General features: G+C 52.4%; 1 protein-coding gene across 1 annotated transcript; it reads right to left on the reverse strand.

Moving 5' to 3' along the window:
• Positions 1-542: 542 nt before the first annotated feature.
• On the reverse strand, positions 543-18,669 carry ENDOU (endonuclease, poly(U) specific). Its single transcript, XM_044995382.1, has 10 exons — positions 18,210-18,669; positions 10,284-10,331; positions 9,244-9,378; positions 8,783-8,827; positions 5,710-5,881; positions 4,992-5,191; positions 3,681-3,794; positions 3,337-3,443; positions 1,538-1,680; positions 543-1,034 (listed from the first exon to the last, which is right to left on the reverse strand). The coding sequence occupies exons 1-10, from the start codon at positions 18,265-18,267 to the stop codon at positions 920-922; spliced, it is 1,137 nt and encodes a 378-aa protein (XP_044851317.1). The 5' UTR covers positions 18,268-18,669; the 3' UTR covers positions 543-919.
• Between the last annotated feature and the right edge of the window lie 1,038 nt (positions 18,670-19,707).

The raw sequence follows: 19,707 nt of genomic DNA on the forward strand, positions 1-19,707 counted from the left end.
CTGTCTGGTCCTTAGATCTTGTCGGGGAGTTCAGTGGCCATAGAGACCACAGAAGGATTCTGCTCCCATGTACACCAGTGTAAATCCAGGGTCTCTGGAGAGCTTCCAGCATTACAGACGAACTTGGTGGGGCAGGGCCCAAAGGCAACCAGCATTGCCCTAGCTAGGCCACTGCAGTTAAGGGGAGTTCTACCAGTGACTTCAATGAGAGCAGTTAGGCCAACGCCAAGCACCATCGATGAGATGTGGCCATGGGCCAGATGTTCGTGGAACTCCACAGGCCACGTACTGAATTTTCCTGGCAATCCCCGTGGGCCAAATCCAGCCCGCGATGCCAGTGGAGAAGGAGAAGCGTTGTCCATCCCAAAGCAACCCTCAGCTTGTGTAGCCAATGGAAATTAGCTGAAGAAATTAGCACCCCCACATCCCAGGGGCAGGGAGAGGAGTCTGCGCAGCCAGACAGTCACCATGTCACAAAGGAAGCAAGGCCAACTCCTTCAAAGCATCTTTTATTTAACTTGTCTGCATTAATTTCCATCTGTCACATTAGACACTCAACACTTCTTATCACTCCTCTGCTGGACGAGGGACACATGCTTGGGAAGGGAACCAGGAGCTTCTTCAGGGTTAGACAGTTCACATTTCCTTCCTTCCTTCCTTCCTTCCTTCATTGTGCAGGTGTCTCAGAGGGCCCCAGCTTCCTTCAGCACCATGCAAACATAATGCATATGCAGCAAGATCATTTAACCCCACCAAGGCAGGGCCCAGGCCTGGCAGGTGCAGAAGAGAGTGATCAGCACCTTGCAGCCCGTGCCCCCAATATGAGCCCAAGTTTCCTGGTGCAGCTGCATGCTCCCAGGATGTCACCACCACCCTTTCCCCTCCCTGTGCCTCCCCGCAGCTGGGATCGCTGGCAGCATCAGGATGATGTCACGTAGGCAGTCGCTATATACTTCCTGTTGTTGCCATAGGTGGATTTGGTCCAGGTGTAGGTCTGAATCCCCAGCTGATGGCCTCCCAAGCTCAGCCGGCACCTGAAGGAGGAAAGCCCACATTTCAGCACTGCCTTGCTCCTGACTCCACCCCCCTCGCAGACGAGCAGCTCAGTGCTCAGGGACTGAGTCCATGCCAGGCAGTGCTGAGGGTAGCCATGCTGACCCCAGAGTTCAGTCCAGAATGCGACTGGATTCATGCCTCCCCCACATCACCTAGGCCTCCTCTTAATTCCCCTCACCCCATACTCTGTCCAGAACCAGGCTCTGACTAGGAGCCCAGCAGGTAGGTCAGCCCGAGAGGTCACCTGGAACAGGCATGATGTGCCCACCTTGGCCCTGGAATTCCAGGGGTGAGCGGAGCCTGGGTGAATATCCTTCCACCACAGGGTAGGGGGGATGGGTGCTTCTGGCTCCATCACCTTCCCCAGGCTGAGTGACACGCACGGTATGCAGTACTGTTGTAGCCGAGTTGGTCCAACACAAGACATGATCTCACCCACCATGTCTCTCTGACAGACGCTATGGACAGGCACAGTACTTACATCTTCCCTGGCCGAGCAATGAAGCACAAAGTGTAGAGGCCAAATTCAAACTCAGGGCTGCAGCCAATGAAGGCAGAGCCCACTTCCTTGAAATAGCCATCCCAGCTGAACTGCATCCCCAGCACGTCAGGATATGAGGCCCACTAAAGAGAGAGAGAGAATGAAGGGTGAGAGCTGTGACCCACCCAGAGATCCAGGGTCGCTCTCAGAGCGAGAGATCAGAGCTGTGACCCACCCAGAGATCCAGGGTCGCTCTCAGAGCGAGGGGTCAGAGCTGTGACCCACCCAGAGATCCAGGGTCGCTCTCAGAGCGAGGGGTCAGAGCTGTGACCCACCCAGAGATCCAGGGTCGCTCTCAGAGCGAGGGGTCAGAGCTGTGACCCACCCAGAGATCCAGGGTCGCTATCAGAGCGAGGGATCAGAGCTGTGACCCACCCAGAGATCTAGGGTCGCTCTCAGAGAAAGGGGTCAGAGCTGTGTACCCAGCCAGAGATCGAGGGACACTTTCATCTGCAGAAATATCAGAGCAAGAGGATGTTAACACAAGGAAATTAATGCTTCCCCTTGGCTGTCCTTCCACGCTGGAGCTCGTCTATCCCATGCCCTTCCCATCTTGCCCTCTGGGGTCCTGGCAGGAGAAACACACGGAAGGAAGTGTCCCCGACGTGACACTCAGCCTGGGGTCAAATGGGCCATTGCTGATACTGGCTGGGATCCTCAATAGGACTGAAGAGAGCAAGCACTCAACTGCCCTTGATTTGGGGGGCGTGTCATAAACAGTTAGTTAAGGGTTAAGGTCTCTTTTACCTGTAAAGGGTTAACAAGCAGTACCTGAGGAACACCTGACCAGAGGACCAATCAGGGACAAGATAATTTCAAATCTCTGTGGAGGGAAGTTTTTTTTCTGTGTTCTTTGTTTTGAGTAGAGTCTCTCTAAGGGAGTCCAGACATTTTAATCAAGTCCTCCCAGGTTTCTGCAGTACTTTTCATCTATTCAGTCTAGTGAGTATTAGAAAGGCGTACTAGTATTATAAGTTTATTTCTACATTTGCAATTGTGTGTTTTGCTGAAGGAATCTCTTTATTTCTATTGCTGTTACTTTGCTTTTACTGAGAAAGAAAGGGGGAGGGGGAATTCTCTCCAGGTTTATAGGTTAGACTCTGTGTATTGTTCCATCCTGGTATTACAGAGATAGTGTACTTTCTTTTTGTTCTTTTAATAAATTCTTTTCTTTTCTTTGTACTTGGTTAATTCCTTCTCTTGTGGAAATTCAGGGGAAGGGGAGGGGGGAAGAGTGAGTTCCTCCTGGGTTTGATTCACAGATTTGAATCGGTGTGTATCTCTCCGGAGTAGGCTAGGAGAGAGGGAGGGGGGAAGTGGGCTGCTTCCCTTTGTGTTGAGATTCAGGGAGATTGAATCTGTGTTCCCCAGGGAGAGTTTTGGGGGAACAGGCAGTGTGTTATCCACTTTAAACGTAACTGGTGGCAGCAGGACCAGATCTAGACTAGGATTAGTTTAGAGGAGCTCATGCAGGTCCCCATCTTGGAACCCAAAAGCTCCAAGTGGGGAAGAAAACCTATGACACCCTTGGATTCCAATGGGATTGCACCGGCTGGGTCCCTGAGACTGCTCTGAAAACCCTCCGCGTCGTACATATGGGGCCAAAGCCCCAGCTAGCGCCAATTGGCAAAATGTCATTGACTCCAGAGGAGTGATGCCGATTTACACCAGCTAGGGATCTGGCCCATTGACTCCAGTGGGGCTGTGCCAGGTTTCACTTGCCCATCAGCAGTACTTACCGGCCCGTCGTAGTTATGGCTGTAGTAGTCAACCAGCCCCTTCTTCTCCTGAAGGTAGAAACGAATCCAGCTGTGGAATCCGGATACTTTTCCTTTTTTGACTTCCCCTAAATAGCAAGGGACAGTCACTGGTTAGCTGCACCCTGAGGAAGAGGCCTAGCGACCCCTCTGCCCTGCCGACACTGGGCCAGCACAGCGTGGCTGGGCACACACATTGAACCCTAGGGGAAAGAGGGTTTCCTCTGCCTTTGTCTGGGAGCAAGTCTGCTCAGTACATGATTGGCGCTGCCCATCACTCCAGCCAACCTCTGCCCGGGCTGTGTGTACCCAGCACCGTACTGTACCTGAAAAGACGTGCTCAAAGCCGCTGGAATCCCCCTCATCCTTGCCTCTGGAATAAAGGCCAAACCACATTTCCTTCAGGTCGCTGACAAACTCCTCCTGGGTGCTGTAGCGCTCTGGAGAGAAAGCAACACAGACAGGGCCCCGAGCAAGTGAGAGGAGGGGAACCAAATTTCAGAGAGAGGCATGTTCTGGGCCATGTGTAACGCTGATAGATCCGTTTGTGTCGGTGGCTCTGGAGCTAAATGCCTGAGCCTCTACTGATGAACTAAAAGGCACATGGCTCTTAGCCAAGGCTGAAGCAGACATATCGATCTCTAGCTGGGCTAGGTACCACTAGAGGGGGACAGAGAGCCACACCCAGCAGGCCTGGGTTACACATGCTCTGGGCAGATCCCCTCCAGACTCCTGACCAGGCTTTGGAAGAACTAGACATGAGGCTGCCTCTGCTACAGAGTGGGCATCCCAGGTGTTACGGTGAGCTCTGGGCCTGCCAGGCAGGACTTTGGGTGCTTAGCCAGTGCTTAGGCAGTGCTGGGCGGCTGCCCATGCACCGTGCCCCTCTTTATATGTGTTAATCTTCCCACCTGCAGGGACCCATCCCGTTGCACAGCTAGCCTGCACCTTCTTGGTTCACAATTCTCAGTGCTGGAGAGAGCTGCTGCATTGACAGCCCTGGGAGCAGTGTGCCCCAGCACAGCAGAAGCAGAGAGTGGGCACCCCAGTGCCACCAGTGGGACTCGCCTCTCCGGGACGGGGGGGTGCTCAGGTTCTGTGGCCCATTCAGATCCTGGCTTCTCTGCTGAGAGCAGCCACAGGAGCTGGTTGTGATGGAGGAGTGTCCTATAATGGTCCCTGAAACTTTGAGCAGGGGTGTGCGCAGGAATTTAAATTTGACCCCTTTTGGGGGGACACAGAAGCTCGCTCTCCCCCCTTCCTTCCCAGCCCTGGCAGGAGCTCGATATTCCCTACCTCCATGGCCCCGGGACTGGAGAAATTCTGTGCCCACGATGATTACTGGGGGCCCATGCCCCTGCTTGCCCGCCCCTTGCGCACACCCTTGATTTTGCAGAACAGGTGATACCTGCTGCTGTCAGCCACTGGGAAACTTGGATGCAGCAAACACCTGTTCTCAGGGTAACTCGCATGCTCAGACAGTCCGAGCAATACACTCGGCAGGAAGGTTGGTGACCAGGCCTATCCCTTGCTCAGCAGGTGCAACCCAGTACTACCCTAGCAGGCCCTGCCCAGTACAACCCCAGCAGGCCCTGGCTGCCCAGTGCTACTCCAGGCACAGCACAGGATCCACTTACTTTTCTTGTGCAGGAAATTGTAAAGCTTTATCATGAGCTCCGTTTTCATGACCTCCTGCAGGAAGTTCTCCTGCTCCTTCAGCTGCTCGGCACTGAAGACTTCCCTTCTGCCCGTCATCCTTTGGTAATTATCCAGCAGCTTAATGAAGCTGGCATAGGTCGGTTTGGAGAAGAGCTTCTCATTGACATACGTGTAGAGTCTGAAATGGAGAGATTGCTGGAGCTGGGGGGCAGGAACGGCCAGTACAGCAGCTTTCTGGAACCAGGGCCAGTGACCAGGGACTCCAGGTGCCCAACCTGAGGTTCCTTAAAGGGCCTGGACTGCCAGAGCCAGTGTGCTCGGCACACCCGAGAATCAGGCCCCTTTAAACTGTCTCAGGTCCAGTGACCAAAATCACTGGGCACTTTTGAAAGTGTAGGCCTCAGATCTTTGAAACAGCCCCCCACCCCGCTTGCCCTGCCTGCTCCCTCCGCTCCCCCGACTCCCCCCAGCTGGGGCCCCAGCAATCAGAAGGGCTCTCCCTGCACTCTCCCACCCCCCAGGAACTCGCATTCTCTAACATTGTAACACGGCCCTTCAGCCCATCTCCTCCCATGCAGGCTCCCTGCTCAGAGCCCTGCATGGCACCGGGGCACGTTCCACCCTCATGCTGGAGCTGGGGGGGGTTGGGAGCAGGTCACCCAGCCCAAGGCAATGGCAAGCGCACACAGCACTCACGGCTCAGGAGAATGATCCTCTTTGTCTTTGGTCTCAGCAGAGGAGGCGAGATGCTGTGGGTTAATGGTGATGTCTGACTTCTGGGCTTTGTTGTGGTCCACCTTGAAAAGCTGCTCGGAGATGCTCAGGAGCTCTTCGTTGGTGATGGAGTCGTGACTGCTGGAGAATCCCTCTGCGGGGGTCAGGGTCATTGCACAAGCAGATGAGTGGATGTGCAGACCCAGGCCTGGGAGCTTAGCCTTGGGGGAGGGCCCAGCACCCCACTTTCAGTAATTTCAGCAACTCAGTTGCCCCACGCCAGGGAGCTTGTCCTGATTTTGGCTTCCCCCTAACACAGAGCTGCAGGGGGTGGGGCAGGGCTATTGAAAGCCACAGCAATGCTGGGGAGAGGGAGAACTGAGGCATCTAAGCAGGGGAGCCCCAAAACCCCAGTTCGACCTCGCTGCTAAGGCAAAAGTCACCTCAGGGCATAGGGAGCCCAAGGCTGTGGCACCACTTCAGTCCCACTTCAGCCCACAGGGTGCCCAGGCTTCGTGGTGGTCTCAGCCCCATGCTGGATTATCCACAGACTGCAAGTGCATTGGGGCACGGGCATCACCTGCAATGCGCCTTGCACACAAGATGATACTGAAGCTCTGGGAGGCAGTGGGAGGAGGTCACAAGGGCTGGGGAAATTCAGGAGCTACTGGGGCTGAGCATTCCCAAAGGGGGCCAGGAGTTCCCAGCAGACTAGGCTTCCCAACCCTTAGAACTAGTGAGTCTGCAGGGAAGGGCCCTGGTTGTCTAGGGCAGGAGTTCTCCTTACAGACAGGCCCCTCGCCCTTGCATCTTGGCACCAGAAAGAGCAGTGCTGCTAGCTCTAATGATTTCACCAGGAGGCTCCCACTATTTATTTTTGTGCATCAAGCCCTGGCTCCTGGAGTCAGGTGATTATAAGAGAGTGACAGTTTACAGTCCAACTGCCCAATTGCCTGGGTCTGAGCTCAGGTGGCCAGCCCAAGCTGCTACCCATGCGGCAATGTCCATACTGCTATTTTTAGAACATTAGCTCAAGCAGTGCTAATGTGTCTGTCTACTGGGCTGCACTGTAGACAGACCCTCTAAGTCTAAAAGGGACCACTGTGGTCATCTAGTATGACCTGTATAACACAGGCCAGAGACCTTCCCTGATTCAATTCCTTTTTGAACTAGAGCAGATCTTGTAGCACAGGGGTTTTCAACCTTTTTTCATTTGTGGACCCCTAAAAGATTTCGAATGGAGGTGCAGACCTCTTTGGAAATCTTAAACATAGTCTGCAGACCCCCAGTGGTCCATGGACCATGGATTGAAAATCACTGCATTAGGAAAGTATCCAGTCTTGATTTTAAAATGGCCAATGCTGGAGACTCTACCACAACACTTGGTAAATTATTATAAAGTTTAATTACCTTCACTGTTAAAAATTGCACCTTATTTAGCTAGCTTCAACTTCCAGCCATTGGATCATAATAGACCTTTGTCTGTTAGACTGAAGAGCCCATTATTAAATATTTGCTCCCATGTAGGTACTTGTAGACTGTAACCAAGTTACCCCTTAACCTTCTCTTTTTTAACCTAAATAGATTGAGATCCTGGAGTCTGTGACTATAAGGCATGTTTTTCAATCCCTTAATCATTCTCGTGGCTCTTCTCTGAACCCTCTCCAATTTATCAATACCCCTGTTGAACTGTGGGCACCAGAACTGGACACATTATTCCAGCAGCAGCCACTCCAGAGCCAAGCAGAGAGGTCTAACAACCTCTGTACTCCTACTCGAGATTCCCCTGTTTATGCATCCCAGGATCACATTTGCCATTTTGGCCACAGCAGCACACTGGGAGCTCATGTTCAGCTGATTATCCACCATGACTCCCAAATTTTTCTCAGAATCACTGCTTCCCAGGATAGAGTGCCCATGCTGTAAGTATGCCTGCATTCGCTGTTCCTGGGTATAGATATAGATATAAATGCTTCCCCTAGCACCACACAGCACCATCTACCTGCACTGTGCACAGAAGGGGGTCGATGCTACAGATGCCACAGGTCGATGTCGTGCCCCACATCTGAGCAGGCAGGGAGAGAGCCTGATCTCCTCACTCAGATAACCAGGGAGGGATCCCGGAGAGATCAGCTCCTCTCTGGAGTAGGAACAAAGAATGCCTGACATGCTGGCAGGATGGGCTCTGTGTGCTGGAGAGCAGGACTCTGAAAGAGACTTGGGGTTGATGATGGAAACCAATCGAACATGAGGTCCCAGTGTGGCTGTGTTTGGGAGTGTGAACACGGTGCTTGGCCATATCAACAGGACTATCAGGTCAGAGCAGGGAAGTGCTATTACCCTGGATACAGCATCGGCGAGCCTGATACTAGATATTGTGCCCACACTTCAGACAGGAGGTTGAACAATTGGAAAGGGTTCCAAGAAAAGCCACCGGAATGATTCAAAGTCAGGAAAAATTGAAACAGAAAATGAAATGCAAATTTGTAGCAATGGGAGAATCTCCCATTGGAGCAGCTCACCAAGTCCTTCAATCAAGCCTCTTTCAAAAAGATCTGCTCTGGCCCAATCACAGACTATCACTACAAAAACTGACTGCTGGGCCCATGCAAAGACCCTGGTGGATTCTCTGGCTCGTACTATCCAGGAGCTCTGACTGGATGATCACTATGGCCTTAAAGTCCATGATACTTTGAAGCAATAGAGGCATGTGGGGACCGAGAAGCCTTATGACACTGTCTGACACCTAGCACCTTTCATCTGCAGCTTATTATAAATCATGCCCCCCAGGTTTACACCTGGATTTATTTCTGTGGCACACAGCCCTACAACTTTTCTACCACAGGCTGTTAACTGCACCTCATTGCGGTAACTACAGGAAAAATGCTGAATCATGAGATTCAGAGCTTTGAAAACCCATGGCCTTTGTACTGATAGGAAATGCAGAAGAGCAATAACACATGTGCAGAGCCTTGTGTTTGGGGAAACAGGCAGGGGCTGGCTGGAAAATGGCCGCAGGTCACACACTTTGCTAGCGACAAGTGCAGCTACTCACCCATGGAGTCTGCAGGCCCAGCCATGGGGTCCTTCTGTCTCCCATCTATATTAAGTGAAAAGAAAAAAGACAGCAAACGATCACTCAGTAAACAGTCCCAGACTCAGGCACCTAGGTTGTGTGGACTTCCCAGGGACTTACACTGAATGTGTTATCTAGAGAAACCGAGGGTAGCGGTTGGTGCCTGATTGTCATTGTTTTCTACTCATTAGAGGACCTCACACACGTGGGCACCCACCCACACGTTTGCACACGCAAGGGCACATCCAAGCACACACAGCCAGTGCATTGCTCTGCTGTGTCATTCTCTGTGTTCCTTTTGGGACCAATAAGTATGAGAACTGGACAGACGAATAAGCGTAATCACAACCGATAATGATGGTGGAATAGGAGAGCGAGAGCAGTGCCAGGAAGCAACCCAGAGCCCAGCCTAGTCCCATGTTCCCCCAGAGGCCGCTCACCCTTGCTGCAGTGCATATGGTAATCTTCACAGCAGTTGCGATGTTTTTCACACTTGGTATTACAGTGACACTCATCCTGCTTGTTGTATGGCTCATGGCAGCGCCCCCTGCAGGAGTCGGGATCTGTGTACAAGCCTGGGGGAAAGGAAAAACAAGCTTTCAGTTTAAAAGGCAGCAACACCGTCCCTAGGACTAGTCATGAAGGAATCACGCTGCTAACTCCGCATTGTGACAACTGCCCATGCCACCCACTCCAGAGGAAGGTGCAGAACACTCCCTCGTGGGTAAGTGGGGATCACCTGTGGGGATGGAAGTTCCTTCTCAGTGACCAGTGACCTGGACCCACATGGTCATGTGCACAGGCACTCCAGCATGATCCCCTGGGAGAGGCTGTTCTGGCCCAGGCGCCCCAGAAGGGGCGTCGATCACACTCAGAATTTTGCTGCCGGCCAAGTCCGCTCGTGGCATAGGTGAGTAGCAATGGTCTCAACCCGCAACGTTTGGGTCCCAGCCTGATGTTCTCTAACATTCAGGGGTGTTTGGATCAGACCTGGTGGTTCTGTTTGTGGCAGAGGCTGCGAGTCATCCTGCGCAGAGCATGCAGTGGAGTCTCCATGAGCTGGAGTCTGCTCATTGAGCGTGGGACTGGCTCAGCCAGGGGTTGCTGGGTGGTTCCATGCCCTGGGCAGTGCTGGAGCTTGAGCTGGATGGTCACGATGGTCCCTTCTGGCCTTGAATTTGATGACACTGTGAATGAGGCCTAGGCAGCTCGTAAGCCCCATTTAACCCTGCTTTCATAGCTTCTGCAATTCTAAAGCCAGGAGGGACCATTCTGATCATCCAGTCTGAGCCCCACGCAGGCCTGAGAATCCCATGGCCCCAGCCCGCTGGCTTGTGGCAGAGCCCTGAGGTGACTACAGGCCCATGCTGAGGTGAATTTCACCCTGGGAAGGGCCAGCAAGGGAGTTAATAGAAAGTTGTGTTAATCCCCAGCATTGTGAATCCCAGACTGCAGCCCCTAGGCATTGATGGAGACTCACCGGCAGAGCTGGCATGTGCTGGCTCTGTTTCCTCATTATCCTCAGCAGCTGCAATAAAGGGAAAGGAAAAGCCATGACTGTCTGTAGCTGGCAGTGGAGGGGCTGAGAGACGGGACGGTATGAGCGGGGCTACCCTGTCTTATTTGGACATGGCCCACTCACGGCTGCACCACCCGAAGAGCAGCCCATGAAAATAATTAACCATTGGAACAATATAAGGGTCATGGTGGATTTGCCATCACTGAAAGTGTGTAAGTCAAGTTTGGATGATTTTCTAAAATATGTCCTCTAGGAATTCTTTTGGGGAAAGTCAGATAGAGGATCCCAGCAGTCCCTACTGGCCTGGGAATCTAGGAATCTTGAATCGTGGTGGGACTGGGTTTGCTGCAGATCTGCCTGGGAACTGGCGTTTCTTCCCTGCCAAACGTTTCAGTGAGAAAGGAAACAGTTTTGATTTTGCCAAAAACAATTGTCTGACATTTGGGGGGTAGGGTGAGGGGGTTGCTGACCAATAGAAAGCATTAGAAATTAATGTTTTCCCTCTTTTTGTAACTGAAAACTGAAACATTTTATCTGGGTGAGTGAAATATTTTGGTAAGACCAAAAATTTCCACCCAACTAGTTCACATTTTTCAGTCACCAAAAATGTGAAAAAAAATAAAACATTTTGTTTTCTGATTCCTGAAAATTGAACCACGTTTTCGCCTTTGGCTTTTCACTGAAAACCCAAAGAATTTCATCTGATGTGGCCACTGTGGAATATTCCAATGAAAGAGCCAGAAAAGCGCTTTGAGGTAAAATTCTCAGCCACCTCTCGTCTGGGTCTGACATGAGAGGGAGCTGAGGCTGCAGGCTGGGAGAGTGCATGAAAGAGCAGGTGGGCGACACAGCCAGCCAATGGCAACTGGTGTCGCTAGCCAGGACAGGCCTGCCAGGTGCAAGATGAATGTGATGGAGAAGCAGCAGAGAGATTCCTGGGAGGGGAGTGACCCGGTCGCAGCGCAGGCCAGCGACACTTTGAACTAACCAGCCAGGCTCCTGCATAGCCCCAGGATCAGGAATAGCAGAGTGACTTAAAGGCATCTTTGCCCAGGCCCGCACACAGGCCCCTCGCTCACTGGGCTGCACCGAGTGCTCCTGGACCCCAGCTGAGGTCAGTGTCTTTTAGCTGCACCTGGTGACTGCACCTTTGAAACGTCACCAACAATAGCGACTCAGAGAGGCTTTTAGTTTCCCTGCCATAAATCAGCTGTAACTAGAAACTCGCCTGCTGTGCCAGGGTTTATGAGATGCACTTGAAAGTGGAGGCAATTAGCATTTGCCCTGGAGTGATCCCACAATCCTGTACTCACCTGCCCCACGCCTGGACTGTGGGAAACCTCTGCACACTGTGATACTGTGATATTGCACCTGGGATCCAGCAATCCCCATAGAAGGAGCCAGGCTCCTGCTGGCTTTGCTCCATGTGGGGTCTGCTAGTGAACCCATAGCATGGCCATGCCTCAGAGTATCCGTGCTTCAGTGTCGTATAGCTCCAGGAGCTGGACCTGTGCCCTGGACCTGTCGGCTTCCCTGTGTAATATCTTAGCTGCATGCAAATTCCCCACAGATTGGGTTCCTTTATGCAACTTCTTTTGGACTGATGCAACACTAGGTGATAAGCCCTGAAGCATGATTCGCCCTGACCCACCCTCATACGCTGGCACAGTCACAAGTAGGTCTGACCCGTTTCATCTCCATTACAGCCCCTCTGTACAAATTCTCAACTTCTGGGCTAGAGGCAGGCAAGTGATTGTTATGGTGAATATTAAATAGCAGTGTAGCCTGTTGTCCTGTTTGCATATCACGTGGCCCTGGCTCAATGCCTTAAAAATCAATAAATTAACTGCCCTAGTAGGAGCTGTTGATCCCCTGCCTTCTGAACATTTTAATGAGTTTTTGCCATGGTTACACAAATGCACACAATTGCTAAAAGCAGTGGGAATTAACATTGTATAGAAGCCAATGCTAGTGCAAACTTTGCTAGGATCATTAAGTAGTCACACTACTGGCTTTGATAATAATGTTATTCAAATGGTTAAACACGTGGCTCAAAAGCATTTTAAGCTATCTTGCAGTTTAGCTGCATTGAAAGCCGGCACAGCAGACCTCGAACGAACCACCCAGTGACCACAAGATCTGTTAAGGTACGAAGGCACCAGGGCAAGTTTATTGTTGACGAAGCACGATACTAGTATCCCGCAGACTCTACCAGACCACTAATACATGTATGCCCATAACACTGAACGGCGGGACTTTCCATTCCTCCCTAGGCTAGACAAAGACACTCCCTCTGAGATACATCTTTATACCCCGATACAAACAAGTGACTTACTGCCCCCTGACGTGGCTAGTTATTACTCATCACCTTGTACAGATTGGTTTGATCAAAACATCTCTATTACTTACTGTCATCCTGACCTTATGTTTTAGGAGGGGTCACTGTGTTCCTGTTATCCCTGGGGAATGTTTTTGTACCATCCTTGATACCGGGATGTTCTGGTACCACTTGATACCGGGATGTTCTTGATATCAGGATGTGTTTGCGTGAGTGCTCTGTGCTTAGCACTTCTTAGGAATGTGTATTGCTGCAATATCAGCATATCAGTATCAATCTGTTCTTGCCAGATTCTGTGGGCCTCTTGCTGCCTCCTGCCTCTAGCTCACAGCTTGTCTTTGCTTTATATCAGTAAAGCTTTGACCACTATTTTATCCCAGGCCTCAGGCCTCATATCAGGCCTCTAATACATGGGCCTATGTCGAATGCACTCTTCCTACTACATAAATCTCCAGCCAGCAGCCAGCTGGGTTTTCAGTTCCTGAAGGTGCTCCATAACACCCTCTGCATGCCCTGGGCCTGAGTCTCCCCTGCTCTGTCACCTCATGCCATCGTCATTCCCAATAAGGCAGTGGAAACATTCACATTGACTTTACTGGCAGTTGGCTCAGGCCCTTCTACCCGGGCCAGAGGGATCCTGTTAGGGCTGGTCTACACTAAGGGGAAAAATCGATATAAGATACGCAACTTCAGCTATGTGAATAACGTAGCTGAAGTCGAAGTATCTTATATCGATAACTTACCCGTCCTCACGGCGCGGGATCGATCTCCGGGGCTCTCCATATCGACGCCGCCACCGCCGTTCGCGGTGGTGGAGTTCCGGAATCGATATAAGCGCGTTCGGGGATCGATATATCGCGTCTAGATGAGACGCGATATATCGATCCCTGAAAAATCGATCGCTACCCGCCGATACGGCGGGTAGTGTAGACGTAGCCACAGTGGCAGCATTACTGCGACTCACCCAGCACAGGGCTAATGACTGCCCACCATGGAGAATTAGGCTCCCTACAGTTCTGGGCAGCCAGTTCTGCAGCTTCACAGAGTCTTCCCAGCAGGAATTGCTGCTTGGATTTTCGAAGTGGGCCACGTTATGTCAGATTAGTCACTTTCAAACAAGAATAACTTCTGCCCTTGCACTAGTCAGGAAACAAATTACAAGGGCAACCAGTAAATCCTCATGCTTCGAGGGCGAACCTAATTGCTAGATCGCATCCGGAATTTAAAAAGTTCCTTCTACGCGGCAGCATTACACAACTGCCCTCTTCATGAGAGTTCAGGAGGGGGTGGGTTTGCCGCCTTCTAAAGCATCTCTGCTCTGGCAGAGGCAGGACCCATGGCTAGCTGGACCCCTGGGCTGTCCCTATCTGCTGAATGCTACCTTCTAAAGCTGGTTGGGAATTTCCCATCACACCTTTTATGCTGAAGAATCGTGGATTTGACTAAATGAAAATGTTTGTGGAAAGCGTCTGAAAATTCTGATTTCTTGTCCAAAAAATCAAAAACCCGAAAAGAGAAAAATATTCAGTTTTTGAGTTTTCAATGAAAAGTTGCAATTTTGTATAGGAAAAAAACCCATTTTCTGAGGAGCTCTAGCAGTGCCTGATGTGTTGGAGCATGAGCAGTGCCCTGAAAATCTACTCTCTGGGCCCCAGCAGTTCTGCTGTAGTGCCATGGTATCTAACAGGACAGATGAAGCAACAGAACCTCAGTACATTCCTGTCCCAGTCCTCCCACCCCAGCCAGGGCAGTGGTGCAAGTGGAGCCCAAGCTGCCTGCTTCCAGCTGCTCTTGCAGATAGATCCTGGTTTGCAAATCAGGGAAGAAGAACCTGGTTATGATGAAATGTCCTGGTCATGTGCCACCTAATGCTGCAAACTCCTGACAAATCGTGAGTCAAACCAAGCATCTCCCGTGAGTCCGCTGTGTCCTCAGGAAGTACTGTGAGCTCAGTGTACAATGAAATCATCCAGGCCACTTGCTGCAAACCACCACCAAGGCACCAAAGATATTCCTGACTTGGGACACCCCGGATGCTGGCAGGAGGGAAGAGTGTGGGGTTCAACCATCACGCAGTGCTTAAGCCACTTTATTCTGTGTCCCATTCCAACTGGCTGTGCTTCCCAGCACCACACCCAGCCTCTCTGTCTGGGAAGCTCAGCCCTTAAAGCAGGGGTCCCCAAACTTTACAGGGTTGCACCCTCCCTTACCCGTGTGCATGCTTCCCCCCTCCCCCCCAAGCCAGGGCCGGGAGCGGGACCACAGCTCCCAGGGCAGGTGGGAGGGAAATGCAGATGGGGGTAAGGGGGCTGAGACTGGGGCTGCAGCTGGGGGTGGGGACAGAGCTGGGAGTGAAGCCATAGCTGGGCCCCAGTGGGGGCCGGCAGCCGTAGCCACAGACAGGTGTGGAGCTGTCCCGAGGCTGGGGACGCAGCCAGAACAGACAGAGCTGGGGGTGGAGCTGGAAGTGGGACTGGGTGGTGCTCCCTCCCCATCCCCTGTGGGGACTGGCCCAGGCCGCACCGCACCCCAAACATTCTTGCGTGCCCCCTTAGGTGAGTGCACCGCACAGCTTGGATACCTCTGCTTTAAAGGCATTGTCCCCGGTACCACAGGATGTTCTCCATTGTCTCCCCAGGTCAGTTATTCACACATTGGGCCCAGCTCTCCCCTCTCACAGCTACTCCAGAGTCACACCTATCTCAATGAGAAGAGAGACAGCCCCACATTCTACTCCTGTTTATAACCTGCTCCGTCACCTCTGAAGACCCCTATTCTGCACCCCCTTCGCCTCCTGCACCAAGTTGTCCTGGTGAAGCTAGTGCCTGGAGGTCCGTGTGTGTGAGTTAGCCGTAGCAGGGCTAAGTCAGTGCACAGGCCTGGTCCCAAACACCTGCCTGGCAATGACAAAATTTCACCACCCACCAGAAGCATTTCACCTTGGATTTAGGGCCTTATGCCGTCATCTCCTCCTGAGCCAAGTGAGGGCCAAACAGTTCCCAATCTCAGCAGTAGCTTTTCACCCCCACTTTGCTCTGTGGCTAGAGCACCCATGGAAAAAAATAGTGGGTGCTCAGCACCCACCAGTCACAGCTGTTCAAGGATGCCACCAAACAGCTGATAGGCAGCGCCACCAAACCCCTGTTTAGCGGCTCGAGGAGGGGCTTGGGAGAGGGCGGAGACCAGCGAGCAGTGGGCAGGGCCTCAAGGAAGGCACAGAGTCAGGGCACAAAGAGCTGGAGCAGGTTTGGGGCTTTGGGGGAAGGTACGGAGTGGGGGCAGGAAGATATGAAGCAAAGGAGGAATGGGCCGAGTGGGGGCAGGGCCTCAGGGCGGAGCGGGGGTGGAGCACCCCTGGAGAAAAGCCAGAGTCAGCGCCTGTGAGTGGAGATGGCTCACAAGGTGGAAGACAGCAGAAAATCAGGCCTTTGGCTAGTGACTTGGGCTGAGACTTTCAAAGCTGGCTAAAGGATTTAGATGCACAGTTCCTGGGGGTTTCTGGGACTGGAGTGTCCAGCTCCCCTGGCAGAGCAACAAGTTCATCCTTGCTGACTAAAGAGTCAAACCTGCTCCTCGGTCATTCCCAGAGACTGAAGTTTGCCCCAGGCCTCGGGAGCTTGCACAAAGCCCCTGCACTTCAACCCCCAACCAGAAGTCCAGGCCAGTAGAGCATGGGGGTGGGGCTAGGCCTCTGCAAAGGGACTGATTTCAACCGGACATAAAAAAGGGAATCCTCCTGTTTAGAAAGGTTAGGTCATTCAATCTAGAAACAGTGACTTGACTAACACAATATCACGTGACTTGACTAACCATTCAAAAAGAGCAAACACCCAATCACAGAGAGTTAATGCTCACAGCAGAATAAACTGTTGAATTCATTATTCAGAAATGTAATGTAGCAGAATAGGGTAATATCCCTTTAAATAGTGTGTGAGCCTTCTAGTGGTACTCACCATGTTCTCCGTTTCCATAGCTGCAAGAAGCAGCCAGAGCAGCAGCCTGCCTGTAGCTAGGGTGAGCATGCTGTGTGTGTTTAGTAAACCTGGTTATCTGGGACCTTACTGTGCCCTGGTGATTTCTTCATGTTGTCTTTGTTGCATAAAGAGCAAAAGACACACACGAACTTTGCATTAGCCACTATCACCTGATTAGCACCAGAGCTAGTCACAAACTGCTCACGCAATGTGTCACTTGGTGAATAATGGTGATACTTGTGAAAGAAGGTATCTGAGGAAAAAATAGTCATGGCCTCCACTCAGCACTGGGTGACTCCAGGCTGCCAAGGAGCCCATGGAAAGTGTCTCACAAACTATCCATGAATGAAAAACAAACCAGAGCAAATCACAGCCTGAGCTTGGACAGAAAGTAAAGGGGACATTTGCAGGGATGGGGTGTAAATTATTCACAATAAATAACTGGAGGAGCCCAGGCAGTATTTCTGAGAGGGGTATAACCCCACTGGCAGCTGTACCCAGGGGCGCTGGAACAATTTGTATAGTGGGGGTGCTGAGAGCCATTCAGCCAAACTGTAAACCCTGTGTCTAATGGAAACCACTTCAAGCCAGGCGGTGCAACAGCAACCCAGCTCCAGCACCTATGGCTATGTCATCACAACACTCCAAATACTAGAACAGCCTCCAGTTTCTACCTTCTTATCAAACCCTCTCCTGCTAAGCCCTAGGGGCCTGAACTTCACAAGGAGCCAAGCAATTCCTAGAGTGACCAGATGTCCTGATATTAGGGGCTTTGTTTTATATAGGCAGGGCGGGTGCAAGGATGTTTTGCGCCCTAGGCAAAACTTCCACCTTGTGCCTCCCACCGAGCCCTGTGGCAGCTCTCCGCCGCTCTGAGGCGCCCCCCAGCGGCAGCGTTCCCCCTCCACCCTGAGGCGCCCCCCGCTGCAGCTCCCCCCAGCCTGGGAGGGCTGCCTGCAGCAAGTAAGGGGGGGTGCAGCATGCAGGGGAACCACTCCCCGCCCCAGCTCCCCTCTGCTCCGCCTCCTCCCCAAGTACGCCATCGCTGCGCCACTTCTCCTGCCTCCCAGCCTTGCAGCGCCAATCAGCTGTTTGGCGCCGCAAGCCTGGGAAGGAGAGAAGCAGAGCAGGGCGGCGTGCTCAGGGGAGGAGGCGGAGCAGAGGTGAGCTGGGGCGGGGAGTGGTTCCCCTGCATGCTGCGCCCCCCCTTACTTGCTGCAGGCAGCCCTCCCCGCGCCCCCCTCCCCCAGATCCCGCCGCCTAAATGCCGACGATGACCGGGGACACCGAAGGACCCGAAATGTCGCCCCCCAAATGCTAGTGCCCTAGGCGACCACCTAGGTCACCTAATGGGTTGCACTGGCCCTGTATATAGGCCCTATTATCCCCCATAGAACCCTATTACCCCCCCCTCCCCGGACCCTATTACCCTCCCTGTCCTGATTTTCCACACTTGTTATCCGGTCACCCAAGAGATGCTAAGCACCCCAATGGGAAGAGGTCTAAGACCCTTCCATGGTCAAGCCTCTGTTGGGAAGATCTACTCTCATAGTGAAACAAAGCATCTCTACTTACTGCCAGAGGCCAAGCTGCAGGCGATTCCTGCTGTGATGAGAAGGATCCAGGTCTTCATTGTTCCAGAGACGCAGCAGATGAAGCTTCCAAGATGTCAGTGAGAAGGAGACTCCCGAATTCCCAAACACCTGTCTGCCCTTCCCTGCTATCTATGGGAGGTTCACAGCAATGCCAGGGGAGAGGGCGCTGGGGAAGTTTGCTTGGATCCCTTGTGGGAGGAGAGTGCGGTGGATACGGTGACAGCTGAGTGATGCATGCAGAGGCGTGCACACCAACCTTGCCAAAATTCCATTATTTAAACATTTTTCTTGCTTAAGACAGGCGGAAGGCTGGAAATTCTGGCTGAGTCTATAGCTGTGCTATGCCCGACGCAACATGCATGTGGCCCCAGGACTCTGGGTGCTCTGGTAGTAGAAATTAATAATCCGAGTACTAATGTGTGAGACATCTCTGAGTGCCCTCTCACTGGGGAGGATATTGCTGACACTCACTGGGCTGGGCTGTCATCCTGCCAGACTCTCCAGACCTGGGCTGCAGTGTGCTGCTCCCTCCAGTGGCCAGGAGGGTAAAGAGGAAACATGCGGCACTCATTGGGCTAGTTACCAGCTCCTCACCCTGTTCCGCTGCCTGGCTGCTGGCACGTCCTACACGATAGCTAACCCCCACCCACCCACCGTCTCCCAGACCCTCTGTAGGAAAGCCCCACCCCATTCCCTCCCTTTGAGGTGGCACCGGGCGCTCCCAGAGTTACCCAACAGCGGTCGCTGCAGTTTCCTGCTCCCTGCCCTGTTCCTCCTGCCCTTTGGGGCCTTCAATTATGTTACCACAGAGTCTCTGGGAGATGCCCAACTGCTCCTGATGGTTTCCAGTCCCAGAACACGTTGTGTAAGCTGGGCAGGACACACACAAGGACCCAGCTCATGGGAGCTGCCAGATGGGCTCAAACCAGAGGCCATCTAGCCCAGTCTCCCGGCTCTGAGACTACCAGCATAGTTGCTTCAGAGGAAGGTGCTAGGAGCCACACAATGGCAGTCATGGGATGCCCTAGGGAAAGTTCCCAATTCCTGCCCCCTGGTAGTGACAAGTTGGCTCATGCCCCAGAGGGTGAGAGTTCCAAGCCCTTCCCAGCTTACTTAGGTCATATCTACACTACAAACTGATGCAAGTGTCACTGATCCATATGATCAGTGCTAGACTTCCAGCTTTGGGACAGTCCCTTGGAGGAACCCCTTCCATGTGCCAGACCCCCAAGGGGTCTCCCTCTTCCTTCAGGTTGGGCCACTCAGCCTCACTGCCTCCTGAGACAACCTCTGGGGCTCCAACCCTCCTGCCTCATCCTGTGAATTCTGCTCGGTGAGTCCAACTGGGACAAACTCCTGGTGGAGACCTCTCCATTCCTCCAGGATTAGTGCATCTCAGCAAGCATTTGCAGTGACACTCAAACAGTGATGTCAAAACAGTCGGGTTCATTAGTTTCCTGGAACACAGCGAAGGAAGT

This window comes from Mauremys mutica, chromosome 20 (assembly GCF_020497125.1).
Source record: "Mauremys mutica isolate MM-2020 ecotype Southern chromosome 20, ASM2049712v1, whole genome shotgun sequence".
In the NCBI taxonomy this organism is placed as follows: domain Eukaryota; kingdom Metazoa; phylum Chordata; order Testudines; family Geoemydidae; genus Mauremys; species Mauremys mutica.

Coding starts and splice junctions, on each gene's coding strand:
- ENDOU (XM_044995382.1), bottom strand. CDS start 18,267: ATGAAGACCTGGATCCTTCTCATCACAGCAGGAATCGCCTGCAGCTTG. Junction 9,379..10,283: donor AGCACATGCCAGCTCTGCCG/GTGAGTCTCCAT, acceptor CCTTTCCCCCAG/GCTTGTACACAGATCCCGAC. Junction 3,444..3,680: donor CTTTGAGCACGTCTTTTCAG/GTACAGTACGGT, acceptor CTTGCTATTTAG/GGGAAGTCAAAAAAGGAAAA.